At 40.0% G+C, this 21,014-nt stretch overlaps 1 protein-coding gene across 1 annotated transcript; it reads right to left on the bottom strand.

Annotated features, from left to right (window-relative positions):
* Positions 1-996: 996 nt before the first annotated feature.
* On the bottom strand, positions 997-1,683 carry LOC149199716 (uncharacterized). Its single transcript, XM_089400667.1, has one exon. It carries the CDS (start codon positions 1,681-1,683, stop codon positions 997-999), a length of 687 nt encoding a protein of 228 aa, XP_089256793.1.
* Between the last annotated feature and the right edge of the window lie 19,331 nt (positions 1,684-21,014).

Consider the following 21,014-nt stretch of genomic DNA (forward strand, 5'->3'; position numbering starts at 1 on the left):
CAATAATTTGAATAATAATCCAGTAATATTAAATCTCACTTTTAACTACAGCTTTATATAGATATTACAGTAATTCTTTATTCAACTTTTTCTAAATTCTAGAGTATTAATATAAATTTGAAACTTAAACAAGATTTCTTTAAAATGTTTTGCAAAATAGGTGCCCAAATACAAATGTAAGATATTCTACATATTCATATACAGATCAGGATAACTTAATTCCCGAAATCAAAGGAAACTGAACTGATTTATCTTTCTAAATTTGTATTCACTAAAACCAACCTGCTGCCTCTTAACGCATAAAACGGGAAGGGTCTAGTGGACGAATTTCATTAAAATTGGCTGAAATTTAGGAAAAACAAAGTTAACAAATCTGCCCGTAATAGTGTGGAAATAGATTCAGGATAACTTTCATCAGTTACAGATTATTCTAGATTAAAAAAAAAATTTACAAAAAAAATTCAACATTATCACAAATTTTTACGAAACCTAAAACCTTGAAAATTTAATAACTATGATTTTTTATTAAAAAATTTACAAAAATCTCTTACCAAATTAATCAAAATCTTACTGAAATTTCCCTGATTTTCAAAGGAAATAAACAATGTGGTTTCCCTGATTTTCAAAGGAAATAAACAATGTGGTTACGATGGCCATAAAATAAGCAAAATTCGATTTGAAGTTGTCTGTTTTCTAACTACATTTTCATAGGGTACATGCTGGACGCCTAGCAACTGCAATTTACCATCCAAAAAATGTGTATCTAGTTGAACTCCATATTTTACAAGTAATAATTACATCGCACCGCAGACCTTGGTTTCACAATGGTGAATCTAATCAAAAGAGCTCTCAGCCAAAAGGAAATAACTGTTCCCGAGCTAAAACGAACACGCTGAAAATATTTCATTATGTACAACGACCATGTAACCCAAATTTCACATAAGGGATGCCGCCGCCTCCGCCGTGTTCAAATATCATCATAACAGGCCAACGCAATCACTTAACACATAATTCCTTAATCTTCAATACCAGCTTCTGGCAATTACCCTGCTCTCTTTCCTTGATACTCTCAAGCTTAGGTCTCCACCGTTTGCTTCCCGCCGTGACCAGCCGCTCATAATCTCTTTGCAATTGCGGAGTATCCAACAGCCTACGCTTGTCATCGGCGGAATCGCTGCCCAATGCATCAGCGCGTTTGTCAACGCTAGGTCTCCCGTCTTCCAAAAGCTTTGTAATAAACTCCTCCGACACTCTAATCACAAGGCTTCCGCTCACGTCGCTCATCTCTATCTCAAATGGTTGGCACAGAGCTGACGCGCGTTCGATACAGCGCAAAGAAGCTGACATGTGAGCACGGGGAGTAATTGGATGTTTTAAGGACAATGCAGGCGATATTAAGGAAGCCAGTAATACAAGCGTTAACTCAGACTGGAAAAATTGCTGTGGCAGAAGGAAATACATGTTTCCTACTTCCAAGTGCTCGTCTGGAGAAAGCGCGGGTGTCTTCTGCCCGATGTACAAGGAGTGGGAATGGCAAATAAAATGGCGATGGAATTCCTGCATGATTTTGCCGGCGATGACAGGTTTCTCAAGTATTCGGACGGTGCCCCCTGAGCTAATCAGCTCGATGGTTTCCTCCTCCTCCTTCATGCCTACCGGCATGCAGCACACATAATTGCCCATATTTTCTTTTTCCTTTCTCGCTTATTCTCACCAAGCAAAGCAAGGTCTGTAGATAGAGGGCTCGATGGCAGAATTGAGATATAATTTGTAGTGAAATGGAGATGAAGCGAACGATCTTGGACGTGTATTATTTAAGGGAGTGAGATTCAACCGTTTTTATTGAGTGACTTGTTTTCTTGGGATCTTTTCATTGCGTCAAGTGTTTTGTAAAACGAATCACAATTTTATAGTCAAAATTGTATGGACATATATCTCAGATTTGGGAAGAATTTTGACGTTTCACCTCCCTAAATTGAATTTGTCCCATGATTCCTGATGGGAATTAGAACACCTCACTCAAACGAGAAAAACCATGCAAATATCGTTATAGATTTTGACTTTGACTTTTGACTTTGACTGTCTTATAAGTTTGAATAGGTGAATTACACATTCCACGATGTTTTCGGATTCTCCGTAAACATGGGTTTGCTCGAATTTCTTCGTTAAAATAAAGGTTGTCAAGCCAGCCTGGAAAATGACCGTCGCGGGATCTCTGCCCATATTTATTTAAATGTTTGTCGTTTCATTGTCCTATGGAAGCGTCAAGTTTCGTTTAGGAGAACGCTTCACAAAGGTAAACATCCATTAAACGGTACTATTGGGTTTCTTATGTTATCATGCCACGGATTACATTTGATAAAAGAAAAAATTCATCTTAACTCGGGAGAGTACATGTAATATTTATTTATTTATATGTAAAATTTATTTATTTTTTCTGAAAGAGGAATTGATCGAATGATTAACATTTTTCTTTTACTATTATAAGAATATAAATAATATTAGCAATTGCCCAAAAGTGTAAGCGGATAGGTTTTTTTAATTGAAAAACTTGTACCTTAGTTTTCATAATCAAGTAATAACAATTGATATATTAAATTTCAAGTGTTTTAGTAGATTTTTTAAATGCTTATAGACTATATTTTTGGGTTCAAAACTCCTCTCAATATTAAGATATAGCATATTATTGTTTAATTGAAGATTTTATCTTTTGACAATGTTTATTTACAAGAAGTTGTGAGAAGATCATATAAAGTTACTTGTGACATGTACATATAGAAAACAATTCAATAACTACATATGTCCATTTTGGCTGCATTCACCATGATACCAAATCTCGATAAATCCTATTGTAAAGATAAGACTCATACTAAACTTGCTATGTAAGAAATTTGCATATATGGTGATGTAAAAATTTAGATTTCTATATAAAATGATTTTTTTTTTGTTAGGCTTAGTAGATCCTTCTTTTTCATTATAAAACAAACAAGTTGTAATCACATAGAGCCAGGTTAGGTGGTCTCAACTTGCTCAGCGGAAACCAAGTGTGTTGACCACCTGACCACATGACAAGCCTGTTAGAAAATTATATATTACAGAGCAATGGAACACATAAAATATTGCAAAAATATAAACACGAAAAACACATAAAACAAGAGAGACACACATATACGTGATTCACCCAATTTGGGCTACGTCCATGGAGAAACAACCAGTCCTTCCTTTTATGTGATTCACCCAATTTGGGCTACGTCCACGGAGAAACAACCAGTCCTTCCTTTTATATTATCCAGCAAAATGAAGACATACAACCTACAATAGATCCGTTGTAATTCCCTCTTCACTCTCACACAATCTCCTCTCTCTTTCTTGCTCAAAATATAGATCTACATAGATGCAATACAATTCCCTCATATATAGCAAGGGGTTTCCTTCTAGGGAACAAAATCTTAAATTAAACATAACTTCTACCGTTAGATCTCCACCTAATGAACGACCCAGATTGACTACGAAATTACAACATTTTACAAGGAAATTTTACATCTATTTTTAGCTTCAGGGGCGCTACCCCTGATCCCTCGCCATCCCTCGCTAGGGGGGGCTCCAAATAATCGTCGTCGACCCCCTTGTACCCCCTAGCAGTGTACATTTTATGGGTGGTCTTGCCACCACATTACGAACTGGGGTCCAATGTGGCGATACCTCTAAATAAGGAAGATAATGAGGCTCCACACCCAACAAAGCCATCCAATAACAAAAAATATCGAGTCTATATATCAAAGATAGATAAATGTGATTGTCATGTCCACATCCATATTCTATTTTCCTATATATATATATATATATATATATGACTGCAAACTTGAAATTAAAATCTATTCACATGAAAAACTTAATCAAAATTAACTAACAACCAACATTCTATCCATCCTTCTCGGCGAAGGCTGAAGCGACTAGGGCCAAATCTTTTGTACTATAGCCTGGCAGCTTTGTCTGAAAGAACATGCAGGGGAAATGTCTCTCCATGCGTCCAAGGTGACCGTCCTATTTCTGCAATTGAAATTGTAGCTTCTGAAATTCATGTTTATAATTTGGGAAATCCTGGATAGCAGTCATCCAGATTTGCTCCATGGCCTTGCCGAGGAGGCATTTCATCAGCCAGTAAAGATGCAAGGTCTGTTTATATTGAGTCCCTCTTCCTCTGGTGTTGCCCAGATCCGGAACCAAGAGCTTCCAGTCCTCTAGGTCAACTTCATCCACACTCACTTATCGGTTGATGTCTTCCTCCCATTCTACTATCAATCACTTTATCTCCTCCTGGGTGCCTTCCTTGTATGTTGCTTCTGCTTCACCTATCAAGTTGGCCATTGGTTTTCTACCTGGATGTTTACCCGAGGTGCTTGGTCCCGCCTCGGTCTCAACCCCTCATGGTCGCTTTCGTTGGCCTTTACCTTTCATTGTTATGCCCATTATCTCCTTGTCACAGTATCTACCGTCCACGACTCAAGATGGCTTGGAACTAGTTTCAGTGCTCTTCACGTTCGAGAATATTTATCATTCTGCAAAATTGCTATAGGAACAAGAAACCAGAATTGCGATAACATTATGCTTTTTAATGGCAACACCCGAAGGCTCTTCCTCTTCACAAACTCCACCCCCCTTGGTTCATTTTTGTAACCCACGAAATGCAGGATCCCCCACCTAGCTTGACCATGACCCGCACTCTGGTGACTATGCCCCAGCAAATGCCCTAGCATGCCCATGCCGTTGCAATCGCCTCAGCCGCAACCTTGGGAGTGAAGTGCCAATAGTTGGCTAACTACAAAATTTGCTTTGGTAGCCACACTGACAGGTTTCAATTCGCGCACCTCCCTTTCCCACCTATGTCTAACCATTCCCCCATCCCCCCTGACTCATCAAGAGGCCCCTAGCCCAAGCTCAACTTGCCTCTAGACCTCCCTTCCTCTAGTCGAGGCTGGCATGGCCAACACTCAATTCATGCCACTTCCCAGACGTCAGAAGACCCCTACCCGTGACCACCTCCCCACTACAAGCTTTCCACAGGTACTTGGCGCCTACCCTCTGGATCCAATGCTGTGAATTATCCTTAGCACCCTCGTAGCTAACTAAGAAACAGACTTTCACCCCGACATAGACATTAACAGACTCATAGCCCCCGAACCACAAGATTTCTATGCATACAAGACAATGGTATTCCCTCGGACTGATCCCCTCCCCACCAATCTTGATAAGCCCCATGCGAGAGAGGCAAATTCCATAATGGGATGACACCAAGGAGGAACCCATGGAGCTGAGATTATTCTAGCATACTCTCAACACCATGCATCTCTCCCAGCCTGAATTACTCTCTCCCACAAACCCAATGCCCCCAATTATCAAACCAGATGTAGGGAATCATGGTGTAATGGAGTAAAAGCCAGTTAAAATACATGATAACCTACATTTGGAGCCAAATGAGCCCACATCCCTTCCGAAGCCTCTGTTATAATCGTGCCTTTGGTACCTCTTCTCTTTCCAACCTTGTCCTTCTAATATTCATTGCCTTCGATAAACTTACCCGCTTAATTATGCCACCTTCCTTCATTCATATAGTCTTAAGCATGCTAAAGGCCACCAATCCCTGCACTTCAAGTATGTGAGGGACAGTGCCAAAATTCCACTATGAACTTATCATGATGACGACCTTAATTGCCCTGTTCGATAGCTCACAACCCGATCGAGGCTCTATATGTCTTGGGAGTTATGCCTTTGGTCATACTCTAGGATCTCATTCAAGGGTCAGAACCATTCGTCCTGTAGTTGACACGACCATATTATCTCCAAAGGCACATTATGGTGACTGCAACCCCAATTTGCAAGGAAGTCTACTGCTCTATTACCATCCCTTCTTATGTGGTTAGTCATTATATAGTTGAAGTGGATGAGAAGGTTTCCTATCTCCTGGATTAAACTTGTTGTTCTCTAATTGTGGATGAGCTTTTCCCATTTAGCTCCATGATTTCATTTTTTCACCGTGTTTATTAGAAGCCTAGAATCACCCTCCACTACAATATTCTTGTACTTCATATTGATTTCAATGTATAGGCCTTGTCTGAAAGCCACACATTCTTCTTCGTTATTGCTAGCATACCCACAATGGTCTATGTAGATAAGAATGGTGTTGGTGTTGGGGGTCTCGAAACAGTCCTCCCAGGCCTGCTAGGCCTAGTTTTCCCTTTGAAGCTCCGTTGAAGCTCAACTCCATAAATCCCTCTGGGGGGGTGGTGAAGTAGTTGAGATAATTTTCTCCCCTCAACGTGACCTTCCAGGAGGACGACGTGTTACACTGTATTTTATCACACCTCCCACACTTCCCTTTGGCATACCCGGAAGTGTCTGAAACATAGAAATCATGTGGTGTACTCATCCAGATATGCAGGTCAGATCCTCCCTAAAACAATAATGGAAAAATACCTTGAGGTTCCCCTAAATAAAAAAGCTCTAAAACCATAATTTGAGTATCATCACTTCCCTGACATTATCCACTTCTACTAGTCGCTAGCTGCACTTCACTAGACTCATGATGTCAGTGCTCTTTTGGCTTGGATACCCACAATGATCCCTAAAAGAAAATTTTTCCCAAAGAGGACAAGGAGCTTCTTGATCTAGAGGCTTCCAGAACGAAGAGTTCGAGGTTGTTTGGTGTGGATGAGGTCGAGTTCTCTCAAATTTTTCTTTTGGTATTATCCCTATGAGCTACTTCCTTGAGATGAGGGCTTTCTCCTATCTTTGGAGAGATCCTAACTTCCTTTCCCTGCCTATATATTCATCTTTTCCCATTCCAAAATGGTCGATCTTTGGCTATTTGCACCTTTATGCTGAGAATGTGCCTACACGCTACTCATTTGGCTTGGAGAATTAGTGCATGGGGAGCTTAAGCTTAGACTTGGACATCACTCAAGGAGAGCTTATTGACATCAAGGCTTGGTTGTATGCTTCCTCCTTTATTCTATTAATATATACATCTACTAGTTCACTTTCCATAAATGTGTGTGTTAGTGCATCATTTATCTTAATGCTCCTTGATCTATTAAGTAGATTACTTTCAATTATGCTCTTTGTACTTGTATGCTTTGTTATGTCTTTGATCACTTGTGTAGGCATTCAAATGCTGTAAGCAGTAGGATCGAGCCTGTCATGCAAGCGATTCGAGGTCTTCAACAAAGGAGGTGTTATCACTCCAAGAAACTCTCCTAGGTTGTAGCTCAGAGATGCCTGGTAACATATAAATTCAACTTATTGTTGTAATGGATGAATGGAAGGAATGATGCTTGTTCAAGCTAGATAACCACTTCTACTTTGTTTCACTCCAGACATGCGTGAACACCCCCAGACTACAAGGCTTTTAACCACCCACTACTCACAGTTTAGAGATAAGGTGAATATGGAGAATACTGACCACACTAACAGATGCACAAGACCATGTGATGGCCGATTGCAACTGGTAAGAAGCCTGTAAATCTATTCTACTAATGCACAAACAGGATGACAGCTCTCTGACACTAGATGGAAAGAAACCTAGAATTCAATGATACATTCAAAAATCTAACACATAGATAGGATGACAGCTTTCTAGTGCTAAACCTTAAAGATCATGAATACAGCGTATCAGGCATAGCTTAGAACAGAGGAAAATGGAAAGTGAGAAGTTAACAGCAAAAGAAGCTTATATTAGCTGAAAATGAAGACGAGATGCTGCAAGTGGCAAAATATCCACAGTCCCTAGAAGTTGAACCTTACATCAAAACATTAACCATCAACCCTGATTACATCTTGTTTCTGGGTATTTATAGATTTTACATTACAAAGGAACTTGACCGTTTAGGTATGGAGGGGTCATAATTGACCACCAACTACATTTAACTACCTGATGGAGTCTCTGAACATGCATGCTTGCTTCAGTGAGTGAATCTAATCCTTTCAGGTGATGTGCTATTCTCTTAAGCAGTTGGAGTGTTTGTATCAATGCAGCTCCATAACTGATAAATGAAGTTACAGGTCATGCTTGTCCTTTCTCTCCCTTAGCCATGCTGTCTGTTGAATGTGGTTTTTAGGGTCTGTCAGTAACTGGTTATGGCGAGCTGATCACCTTCTTCCTTCAGGCAAACAGAGTGGTCAAAGGACGTGGAGTGCATGGACGAATGGACGGGTTAGATGAGCGGAGATAATGGCCGTCAAATAGAGGGAATGGATGGCGGAGATGGCCTTGTGGGGATTAACATATGAGGTGGGAGCGGATTGGTTTTAGGCCGTTAGATCTTAGGCGGATAGATCTAACGATGATTGGGCAGTGAATTTGCGTGGGAGTTTAACAGGCAGGCGGTCAGGTCAAGCAATAAATGGTTTTGATCGCACCACCTCCGGGCATATAACGGTAAAAGGACGGGGGCATGCAATCCCACTCATCGATCGACACGTAGCGATGGATGAGAGAGAAAAACCGCTCTCATTGCGTGCTAACGTTCGATCAGGTTATAGGCATGGGGAGAGCGAATGTCATCAGATCTCAGGGGAGATGATCGGATGGTGGGAAATGATTGCACAGGTTGCTTTATCAGGCGCAATAGGAGCCGTTAGATTTGGCGAGGAAGATCAATGGTAGAGATTAAAGGCGATGAGTTTATAAAGGCATGAAGTCATATGGGTGCGGTTTTATGAGGTTTTAGGCTTCTGCACTCGGCACTTAAAATAAGAGGGGTCTTATTGGGTTTTAGAAGAAAAACAGAAGAAACGGAGGTGAATGAGAGTAAGAAAAGCAAAGGAAAAAGAAGGAAAATGACTATTGTGGGCTTCTTTTTAGCATAACCAATCCACCCAAGCTTATCTCTTACCTTCAAAAACCGTAGTTATATAGCAGAGCTAACACTAGCTCCTTCTGGGGATGAGATCCTCCCTGTGAAGTCTCAAGAACTGTAGACCAATGCCTTTCCTACAAGACTAGATCAGCAAAATTTCCTAGTGTTCCATTAGGCATGGAGTCAAATTAAGTATATGATAAAACTGATAAAACAACGTATTTACAACATTAAGGCCTGAAAACCTTAAACAACATAAATTTTCAAAAATCGCCCATTGACTAGGCCATCAAAAACTGTCTCTCCTTCCATACTTTGTAGCATGAAAGTGTTGTTCCCCTGGATTTGAGAAATGATAAAAGGCCCAGTCCACAGAGCATCAAACTTCCCATGGATTCCTTTCTTCTCTTTGAGTGCATCCCATTTAAGAACTAAGTCCCCAACTTGAAAACTGTCTATCTTTGCCTTTTTTTCAAAGGCTTCCTTGATTCTCTTCTGATGTGTTGCAGACCTGTCAACTAATTGATCTCTGATTTGATGCACTTCAGCCAGGTCGCTGATTCTTTTTGCCATGTCATCTTCTTCATTCTGCTCTTCCTGCAAGAACTTTGCCACAGGGAGGGTTAAGTGATTTGAGAATACAGGCTCAATGCCATATACTAGCTTGAATGGAGAGTTCCCTATGGACCTCTTGGTAGTCACTCTGTCAACCCACAATGCATACTTCAACTTGGAATCCCAGTTCTTTTTGTTGTCTTCCAATAGATTTTTGATTATCCTTATCAGGCTCTTGTTGGAAGATTCTGCTAGACCATTGCCTTGAGGGTAATATGAGGTGGAATGTACCAGTTTAATGCCCATTGAGTCACATATGTCCACCAATTCATTTTCCCTGAAGGCTCTTGCATTGTTTGTAACCAGTTTGTGTGGACAACCAAACCTAGTGAAAATGTTTTCAATTAAGAACTTCATGACCACATGATGATCAGCTTTCCTAGTAGGAATGGCCTCAATCGATTTAGTGAAGTAATTAGTGGCTACTAAGATCCATCTATGCTGGCCACTGGAATGTGGGTTATTTTCTCCTATGAAATCCAAACCCCACTGCTGGAAAGGGCCAAGGGCATGTATTGGCTTTAAGGGTAGGGACTTCAACTGTTGTTTTCCTTCAAATCTCTGGCACCTGTCACAAGATTTCACAATTGAAAATACATCTGAAAACAAGGTGGGCCAATAATACCTAGCTCTTAGGATATTTTGGGCTATGGTTTTCCCGTAGTGATGTCCTCCACATATGTTGGAATGGAACTAATGCATGAACCCATGGATTGTTCTTTATCCAGACACCTTAAAAGAATTCCAGAGGGGTCCCTCCAGTAGAGCAGGGTTTGTGAATGCAATACTTGGTTGCTCTGAGCTTAACAGTCCTGGCTTGGCTTGAACAAAGCCCTAGGGGAACTTGTAGCTTCAACAAGAACTGAGCTATTATAGAATATCATTCACAAGAAGCTAGATTTTCTGCCAATGACTAGTTCTGCCCTTCCGCTGGTTCTTCTATCAGTCCATCTTCTGAAGTTGTGCTTATCCAATTTATGTCTAGCATCCTGCAATTTTCTTTAGCCATTATTTTGGCAAGGCCTTGACATCTGACAAGCTTGGTGGGCTTCAATTCTATATTGAATTCAATAAGCTTTGCAATCCATTTTGCCCTTCTTCCATCAACATCTGGCTGCATTAGGACATCTTTCACTGAAGCAGAGGGCACATATGCAATTACCTTAGAATGCAGAATGTATATTCTGAAAGCTTTAAACAATTTGACAAGAGCATAGGCCTGCTTTTTTGTAATATCATACCTTAGTTCAGCATCCCTTAATGTTTTGCTGAAGAATGCCACTGGATGCTCTGAACCTTCATCATCTGTTTGCAATAAAACTACTGCAAGGGTGTGTTATAGACATATTTGGGCACTGCAACCCGAATCACATATGTCCATAAATCAAGGGATTCTAAGCCCCTAAAAGTGTTGTTTCATACCCTAAAGGAACAAGGTCAACTGATTACATCATTTCCCAAAAGTTATCCCTGAAAAACCGCTCAGAATTGGTCAAAATTGGACCATATAGACTGCTCCATGCTGAGGGTATGATGCATCTCACCTATTACACATAGAAGGTGTGATGCATACTGAAAATCCCTTCTGTAGGGTGCGATGAGCGAGAGCAGATAAATGGCAGAGGTAGCTTGCTAGGTGGAAACCCAGAGAATCTTCTAGAAACTGCTCATTTGACACTTGCCTCTCTGAATTCGCCCAAGGATGAGTAAGAGATCATAAAATATTCAAGTGGAACCAAGAACTATCCTTGAAATGACACTAATCAAAATCCTAGAAGCTGACTCACGCACCTGCAAATATCTATACATGGATCCCTCATCCTAGAGATCCAAAGGCTGGAATTTTGTATTTTCTAAAGAAGTGCTGTTGGTTTCTCTATGAAACATTGTATTGTTGGGTGACCTAGCTTTTCATGAGGTGAAGAGGGCTTTCATGCTGGGAGGATGGCACTGGGTTGTAATCCTCTCTTCTACTACTTCTATCAATAAAGCTATTTGATTTTTCCTCCATATACTTGTATATTTCTGAATCTTGTATTGGTGTATGCATTTGTATGGTTAATATACTTCTGATCCTATATTGTTTATGGTTATAGATCTCTATGCTTTGATGGTATTATGCTGCTTTGACTCTACAAGTGTTCTTTGAAGCGGGACAAGCGAGGAAAGAGTGGCGAAGCTCTGACAAAGGGGAGAGGAAACAAGCAAGGAGTCAATCGAAAGACTAAGGTTGTTACTCTTTGCTTCTCTCTCATCTATCTCTCATAAAGGAAAACACAAGTAACTTTGTTTTGTTTGTTTCTAAGATAGCTACCTGTCTTAGTGGGACTAGCAGCTCTAAATGGACACTAGTTTTCCTGATAAAAAATTGGCGACTCCACTGGGGAACAAATAGTTTGTTTGTTTGTTGCTATTTGTTTGCTTTATAAACTATAGATGGAGCCTGGAGTTAAGCCAGCTAGCCTTCAATCTTCATTTGCTACGTAAGTGCAAAGTAGATTAATGTTGCTTTAGTTAATCTCCGGGCTTGTTTATGAAATGAACAACTGACTTGAAAACATCCTAAGAGCCCTGGTGGTACCTCAAATAACCTCATTAGATCAGCCCCTATACTTTGTGTTACTGTCTATCATTAGTTCAGCCTAAATACCTGAACTTAGCTGCAAACTGTGAGTGAAAACCAAGCTCAGTCTCGTCCCTAGACCATCGCACTGTCTCTCATTGGCAATTTGGATGCATCGCACCTCCCATGTGTTACAGGTCAGATGCATCATTGTTTCCCTATGTTACAGGTGTGATGATTGAATGAGACTGTTTCTGCCTCCAGATTTTGTTTTTTTCTTCATTGTCTTCAGCTCTATTCAGTAATTTGCTATCTATGATAAGTATATCACTGTTAAAACTCCCTTCCTTTGCATTGTTCAACCTCCATTGATAAAGAATTGTAAATGTTTTTTTATGTATTTTCATCATTTATAGTTCTCCTTTGCAAACAGTAGCTTAATTGAACTGTCATCTTTTGATTTGAAAGTGTCGCAAGTGTCGTTTTCAATCAAAGAAAAGAGTGTCGTAAAGTCTTCCTCTTTTAGATAGTCGATTACACTTTTTCCATTGTATTTGATTTGAATCATCAATTCTTTGAAATGTCGAAGGTAGTTTTCAAGTCGAAATTGAAAGTGTTGTCTAAATCTTCCTTTCATTTTTGAAAAGAAATTGCTAAAGTGTCGCTTGGAGGAAAGATAGTTCAGATCTGTACTTAGTTTTCTTTTTTTCATTCTCACATTAAGGAAACTGAAAAAAAAATACATGCATGTGCATTTGCATTTAGAATGCATGTGGAAATTGATTTAGGACAGTGCATTCTAGTGTTTGCTCTCTACTCTATGTTGAAAGAATTTTACTTCTCTTTCCTTAGTAGCTAGGATTTTCATTGCAAAAAGAAAGTAAATGACTATTTATCATCTTAGATTGCATATTTAGGAATTGTATATCTACATCACGTTGTGAACCTTAAAGGAAAACTTCTTAAGAAAGATCAACTGTAAAATAAACCTCAATGAGCATAAAAGTGCTTAGGAACCTAACGCACAACATATAGAAGTCTAGGCTAGAGACATATTCCGGCATCCTAAAGCTTGGTAACTATCGTTTTGATCATAGGTTGGGTGATTCCTCCTCCTTGATACGAGAAGTGCTAGTATGGACTTGTGCTCCCACGTACCTTCAAGCATATATTGGGAGACCACAATAGGCTATATCCTTTATCCTTAGGAAGCCATGTCTACCACCCTATTGATCGCAATGCACTGAACACAATATTCAGGAAGATTGACTGTCGTACGTAAAAAGTATTCTGTAGTTTTGCAATTAGTTTGATAATCCCTCTTTCTAGATTTCCAGAGTAGTCACTTTCATTCCTTTTCGGACTCCTTAAATGAAAAATTCCATCTGAGCACTTGTCACTTCAGGCTCATTAAAAATCGAAGGCGACTAGAGTCATATTTAGCTTTTTCTCGACTCTTTAAAATTGAAAAAGCAAGTTGTGTCAAAGTGTCTTAAAATTTATTTTAATCGGAATAACATCACTATTCCCTCGTTTGTCTTAGGTTGAGAAAATGGAGTCCACCAATCAAGGATTTCCCCTTGGGGGGAATCCTAGTCCCTTCTCCTCTTGGGGAGATGTTGGTGCTCCTCATATGGCTACTTTGTCCCTTCCAAGACTTATAATCAGCCTGCCAGTATGGCTTTTCTCGACCACTGTCATTCAAAATGCCGTGATTCCTGAGCAATCAAATTAGCAACCAGATGATGCTAGAGTTACCCCCCAACCTTCTACTTCATTTGTTTCTCCCTCTCCTTCTTCCTTTTTCGCTTGGTGAAGCTAGTAAAACTAAAAACCAAGTAACTGAGAAGAAGAAGAAAGGGAAGGAGAAGAAGAAGAAGAAGTGAGAGGTGAAAGGGGGCAACCATGCATTGTCTGGCGAAAATCCACACACTGCACTATCCAAACCTAAATCTCCATGTGTCATTTGTAAAGGAGACCACTATCATCGAGATTGTCCTTGCATCCCACGGATCTTAAGGGACTGGTCTCTCCTCTTGCACAATTCGATGTCTTAAACCTCTGACGATCATGTTGAGAGTACACCATCAACTAGTGAAAACGAAGTCAATGGATAGAAAGGAAGATCTAAATTTCCTTGTAGGCTATGTGAAAGTGATCATGCCCTCCACCATTGTCCTTTTCTGGATGAAGCTAAAAGAATCTTGGATAACTGTCCTACTTCACTGTAGCGACTTCCTCCTGGATATAAGAAACTCATGCCAAGTCGATCGCTAGTTGAAAATCCGACTGACACATCTCTGTTGTTGGTCAAAGCATCTATCATTGAAGATAAACCCTCTAAGTCCACACCAGACCAAAGTCAACAGGTCGAGACGACATTCGACCCAGTCTTGTCTTCAGAAGGTCCACCTTCAGATGATACAGTTCCCAAAGAGAATGAGAAGGACACCGTTCAAAGTCTTTTTGTTAATAGAGAATCCAATGAACATGGGGGCAATCTACCCGTTCCTTTACCACAGGAAGGGAGTTTGTCAGAGATTCATCTGGTCATTTATTCGGTCCTCTTTCAAGCAATCTAGTCATTTCCTTCGATTGGAATCTACTAGGGAGACCCCACCTACCATCTAATGTACCATTCTGAATCATAGTGCAAGCTTACAAAATGATCATGGCTGGTACTATCATAGATGAAGGGGCTTCCGTGAGTATCCTTTCCTCAACTGCATAGAAAGTGCTTGGTTCACCATTGCTTCTGCCTAAGATTTGAAAGATGTTAGTCTTCAACAAAGGAACCAGTTGACCTTTAGGGATCCTTCCAAATTTGCCTATAACTTTGAGAAGGAAAACCGTTTATCTAAATGTGATGGTAGTCAAAGGGCCATTAGATTACAATATACTCCTTGGGCATGACTACATTTATAGCATGGGAGCTATTGTTTCCTCACTCTTTTGAGTGATGTGTTTCCTGTATGAAGGCAGAGTGGTCTATCTCGTAGACCAGCTTTCATTCCTCGGTTCAAACACAACTTCTAGTGAAGTGCCATCCCTAACTGGTCTTTTTGCACAAGGAATGTCTCATCAACCTCCAGTCCATCCACCTGATGAGTGCGAGTGATTCGGTGAATGTGACTAAACCCAAGGGGCATGCGCCCTGGTCTACTTCAGCAGGAAAACCCCAGATATAAGGTAAGTTTTCGCGTAGGATATATGACTAATCTGACACACCCATCCGTTTAGGAAAATGGGATTAGACAGGAAAAAGGATTCCCTCGTCAAAGGTTATGTGAGTGGAAGCTCCCACCATTCACCTTTGTCTATTTCGATGGATAAAGCCAAGGAAGTGTTCTGTCTGCAAATGCGGACAAAACAACCTTACTTTAATGCAAGAACTTCCATATGGTAACCTGGAAACTCTACTTCTCTTTGTACCTAGGGGCATGCAAACCTTTTATACGCAAGTGAAAAGTGACCAACGTAACTCTAACCCTGCAGTTTTTTAGTAACTTCAACTGCTTAAGTTAGCTGATTGGTCTAGTCAACCGTTCGCCTTTGTCGGGACCAACGAAAACAGTGAAGTAAAGGAGATGTTTCCCACCGAGAAACTATCCTACCTAACCTTAGTAGTTCTTTAACCCCTAGGATAGTAGTTGGTCATTTCTAGCTTGCATACAAAAGGCTCCAAAGCAAAGTTTCGCATGGGGCAAGCTCCCTAAAAAATGAACCTACTAATGAGAGACATCCTTATTATACGACTGGCACAAGCAATGTTTTCGCAAAGTTCAAGCTCGTTAAAAAATAAACCTAGTTATGAGCATATGTTCCTTCTGAGTTCAAGCTCATTAAAAAATGAACCCACTTTCGGTAAATAACCTTGATGATCACATTACTTTCAGCTTTTGAGCCTTGGTCATGTTCCTGCCATCACCTCCACTTGTTAGCCAATCATATGCCTCCACTTGATTGTTTACCCTTTTGAGGAACAACTACGATAAGTGATTCCATTAGCCACCTTCTTTACACTGCCATGATTGAAAAGTTCCAAACCTTACCTGGAACCAGCTGCTACCCGAAAATATCACTCATTCCTCAAGGACGAGCCTCTTTTAAGCTCTTTTTAGACTTGTAAAATATAAAAAGATTGTTGAGCAATTGGCCTCTCCAGCTCGTTAAAGTGATTGGAAGTGCCATCCCTCCTCTAGATTTTATTATTTTTGTACCTGAGGGATCATTACACAAAAAGATCGAGCACTTGTCTTTTTTGGCCCACTAAAGTGATCGGAAAAGTCATCCCTTTCGTATAATTTTATACTTTTTCGCACTTAAGGGATTATGCTACGAAAAAGGATTACTGGAGTTTCCTTTCTGTATCTTTTCAGACTCTCTAAAATTGAAAAGGACCGAGTTATCTTTGTCGTTAAACTCGTTAAAACAATAGCGATGAACTTTTCCATTGTAGACAAGAGCGAGTTTCACTATCGCTAGGCTCGCTAAAACATAGCAACAGGTTTGCCCAAAGGGAAAATTATAGAAAAAGCATATGTTATCCTCCTCAAACTTGACAAAAATAAAGAGGTACTGGTCAGCAATGACGGGGGAAAATTGGGAAGAAAACTTGAAGAAATTCATTGGTAGCAGGTCGCTCTTGAACATGACACTTTCCCTCCATCATCATGATTGAGTCAAGTTGGGTTATTCCATTCACCAGTTATATCACCATTGGTCCTCCGTACCATCCATTTTTTGGGGTTAATGCTACCGATCCATTTTCAGTGTCGCCGATATTTTCCAGAGAAGTCGCTTAGAGGATTCACCAACCTAGCTAACATCTCATCCCCTGTAATACCTTCACTCCATTTTTTTTTACCGCCACCATGAACCTTGTATCATCAGATCGTTTTCACCTCCACAAAATCATTTGCTCCGTTTCGTGTCATAGATGTGGGATTCATTAAGGCCCTCCTACGATGGGTCACTTCTTGTCGACATCAGCTCATTATCCAAGAAGTTGACTTAGGAACAACCCTTTCAGTACTTTGAAGCTTGCATGCCTCAATGGCAATTTTCTCACTTCTGGCGACAGGTTTGCATCAATGGCCTTCGACTGAAAGATTTTACGTGGTGTTTGACATTAACTCATGTATTCACACCACGTGAATTGTACTACAGTACCTTGAGGGTCATCATTATTATTGGTGATTCCTCTCGCGCCTGTTAATAGCTTACGTCATTGGCTGGTAATTAGGCGATGTCTTTCCATGTTCGACACCAGAACATCTTTTCACATGGATTGACTTGTACTTCGAACGAAGATTGAACGAGTTTTAAGACCCCGTATCTAGTTTCATCCATCTAGGCTATGATATATTCAGGAAAATAAAGACATTAAATGTACATCATAGCTACACAGATAATCATCCAAGCTAAATGATGATGGCTCTACCAGAATCATCAGTCTGCCACACAGACAATTGTCTGTCCTATGTACATGAAAATGAATTTATAAAGCTTAGCATGGGAATTCCCACCTCAGATAGATCATGAAAATATTATGAAGATAATATATTGTATTGTATCTTATTATAGGTCACCTTCCAGTTCGAAAAATCTCAGATCCTTATGATAAAGTATTTCACCCGACATCAGAAGATTTACGACCTCATGCTTTAGGGGGAAATTGTTATAGACATATTTAGGCACTACAACCCTAATCACATATGTCCACAAACAAAGGGATTCTAAGCCCCTAAAAGTTTTGTTTCATACCCTAAAGGAACAAGGTCAGCTAATTACATCATTTCCCAGAAGTTCTCCCTGAAAAACTGCTCAGAACTGGTCAAAACTGGACCATATAGACTACTCCATGATGAGGGTGCGATGCATCTCACCTATTACACATAGAAAGTGCGATGCATACTGAAAAGCCCTTCTATAGGGTGCAATGAGCGAGAGCAGACAAATGGCAGAGGCAACTTACTAGGTGGAAACCCAAAGAATCTTCTAAAAACTGCTCATTTGACACTTGCCTCTCTGAATTCACCCAGGGATGAGTAAGAGATCATAAAATCTCCAAGTGGAACCAAGAACTATCAATGAAATGACACTAATCAAAATCCCAGAAGCTGACTCACCCACCTACAAATATCTATATATGGATCCCTCATCCTAGAGATCCAAAGGCTGGAATTTTCTATTTTGTAAAGAAGTGTTGTTGGTTCTCTACGGAACATTGTATTGTTGGGTGATCTAGCTTTTCATGAGGTGAAGAGGGCTTTCATGATGGGAGGATGGCGCTGGGTCAGACCACTGGGTTGTAATCCTCTCTTCTACTACTTCTATTAATAAACCTATTTGAGTTTTCCTCCATATACTTGTATATTTCTGAATCTTGTATTGGTGTATGCATTTGTATGGTTAATATACTTCTGATCCTATATTTTTTATGGTTATAGATCTCTATGCTTTGATGGTATTATGCTGCTTTGACTCTACAGGTTTTCTTTGAAGTGCGACAAGTGAGGAAACAGTGGCGAAGCTCTGTCAAAGGGGAGAGGAAGCAAGCAAGGAGTCAAGCGAAACACTGAGGTTGGTACTCTTTGCTTCTCTCTCATCTACCTCTCATAAAGGAAAACACAAGTAACTTTGTTTTGTTTGTTTCTAAGATAGCTACCCGTCTTAGTGGGACTAGTAGCTCTGAATGGACACTAGTCTTCCCGATAATAGGGTGTCACCTGAAGCAAATGAAAATATATGGAATTCCTTGCTATAGTCTAAGCCAATCAAAGTAGGAGCTTCCATAATGGCCCTTTTGATGGCTTCAAAATATCTTCTTGCTGCATCCGTCCATTTGATTTCTGATCCCTTTTTTAGCATGGAGGTGAAGCGTTTTACAAGTTTTGCAAAATTAGGAATATACCTCCTTACAAAGCTTATTTTGCCCAGAAAGGATTGGATGTCATTTTTTGATCTTGGGACAAACAACGACTGTATTTCTTTCACTCTCTCTGGGTCAATTTTGACACCTGCAGCAAACACAATGTGTCCTAATAGCTTGCCCTCTTCTAAAGAAAACTGTGACTTTTTAGGATTGACTAAAATCCCAAACTTTCTGCACTTCAGAAACACTTTCTTCAAATGCTGCAAATGGGCCTGATGGCTACTAGAGTATACTGTTATATCATCTAGGTAGACCAAGACAAACTTATCCTTCTCTCCTAAAAACGTTATATCCATAGCTCTTTGAAAGGTGGCTCTAGCATTCATCAACCCAAAAGGCATCTTGGAATACATAAAAGTGCCACAAGGTGTGGTGAATGCAGTCTTTTCTTGGTCATCTAGGTGCACAGAAACTTGGTTATATCCTGAAAATCCATCCAGGAAAGACATCAGTTTGGCTCCTAAGACTTTCTGCAACAAATGCTCCATCTTGGGCGGAGGATAATTATCTTTCTTAGAGCATTTATTGAGGTTTTTGAAATCGACATAGAGCCTGATTTCTCCACTTTTCTTCCTCGCCACCACCAAATTGGCTACCCACTTTGAATATCTCAGAGGGACTATGATTTTGGCAGCCAACAACTTCTTGATTTCTTTTACAATCAGGGGGAGGAGAAAAGGATTTATTGGTCTCAGCTTCTGCTTGAAAGGAATGGTGTATTTCTCCAAGGGAATCTTATGCTATATGATCTTTTTATCATAAGTTTTAAGGTCACTACATTCCCAAGCAAAGACATCAAAAAACTGCTTCATTAAGTTGCAATATTTAGAACATTGGGCAGAAGAAAAATGGGTGGACAGATTTATATATTTTGGATGCTCTGAACTCCCTGTGTTATGCCTATGGACTGCAGATTGGTCTTATTTTTGGGCAGCCTTATAAGACACATCATTCTAGTCAAACAATTTCTCTAGGGGAACTAGGCCTTTAGGTATATAATTGGTAGGCAACTGAACAATGCTGTCATGACCAATTTTGTTTCTAAGCCGGGGCTGGGGATTTTCTTCTAAGGCTTCATTCTCTTGGTCAATTTTCATTTCAAAGAATTCATCAGTGACTTGCAAAACCCTATTTACCTCATCATCATCCTCAAAAACTTTCCAATGCTGGACATTATCAGGCAAGGATGGTCCATATTTTACTTGGACTTCATAGACCAACTTAGGAAACATGGGGGGAATGAACATGCTAGCAGACATAGCAAGGGAATTATCAAGCTGATTCTTGACTCTAGGGATATATGAGATATGAAAACTATCAAAAGAATCTTTGAGTCTCCATACCTCATCTCTGTATGCTTTAAGCCTTGGGTGCCTTGCTTGGAACGTTTTGTTCACTTGCTGAATGATGAGATCAGCATCTCCAAACACCTTTATGTTTCTAATTCCTCTATCTTTGATAGCATTTAAGCCCAATATCAGAGCTTCATACTCTGCTATATTGTTGGTGACCTAGAAAGTCAGCTTGAAAGAAAGATGTGTGCTTTCTTGTTTTGGAGATACCAACACCACTCCTGCTCTTGCAGTTCCCCTTGAGCAAGCTCCATCAAAGAACATATCCCAAACTTGCGTTCCCTATTCTTCCATAGCCTGACCTATTGGTTTCCTGATCTACATTGAGGCCTTTTGAGATTCTTCAATTTGTAGAATGCATGCCCCAAAATGAGTGTCCACAACGTAAATAGGATGATTAGTGGGATTATTCCCATCACTGATGATATAGGCCAACTAGGCTTCTCTGTATAATCTTCTGCTTTCTCCTCCAAAGTCAGGGAAAATGGCATAAGATAAATCATTTTGTAATGTTCCCCCCAGCCTCTTAATCCACCCTCTAGAAAGCAACATGCCAAATTTTGGAGGGACATCTGCTACCACAATGTCCATCATCATGCTCTTCATAGGCAGCTGAGTTAGGATGATAGCTAAGTCTTTATTAATCCCAGACATTTCACCTTCTTTGAATCAAACAAGAATAAATCATGATA

This window comes from Pinus tabuliformis, chromosome 2_1 (genome assembly GCF_031772625.1).
Source record: "Pinus tabuliformis cultivar Carrire ecotype Pingquan chromosome 2_1, CPIR1, whole genome shotgun sequence".
In the NCBI taxonomy this organism is placed as follows: domain Eukaryota; kingdom Viridiplantae; phylum Streptophyta; class Pinopsida; order Pinales; family Pinaceae; genus Pinus; species Pinus tabuliformis.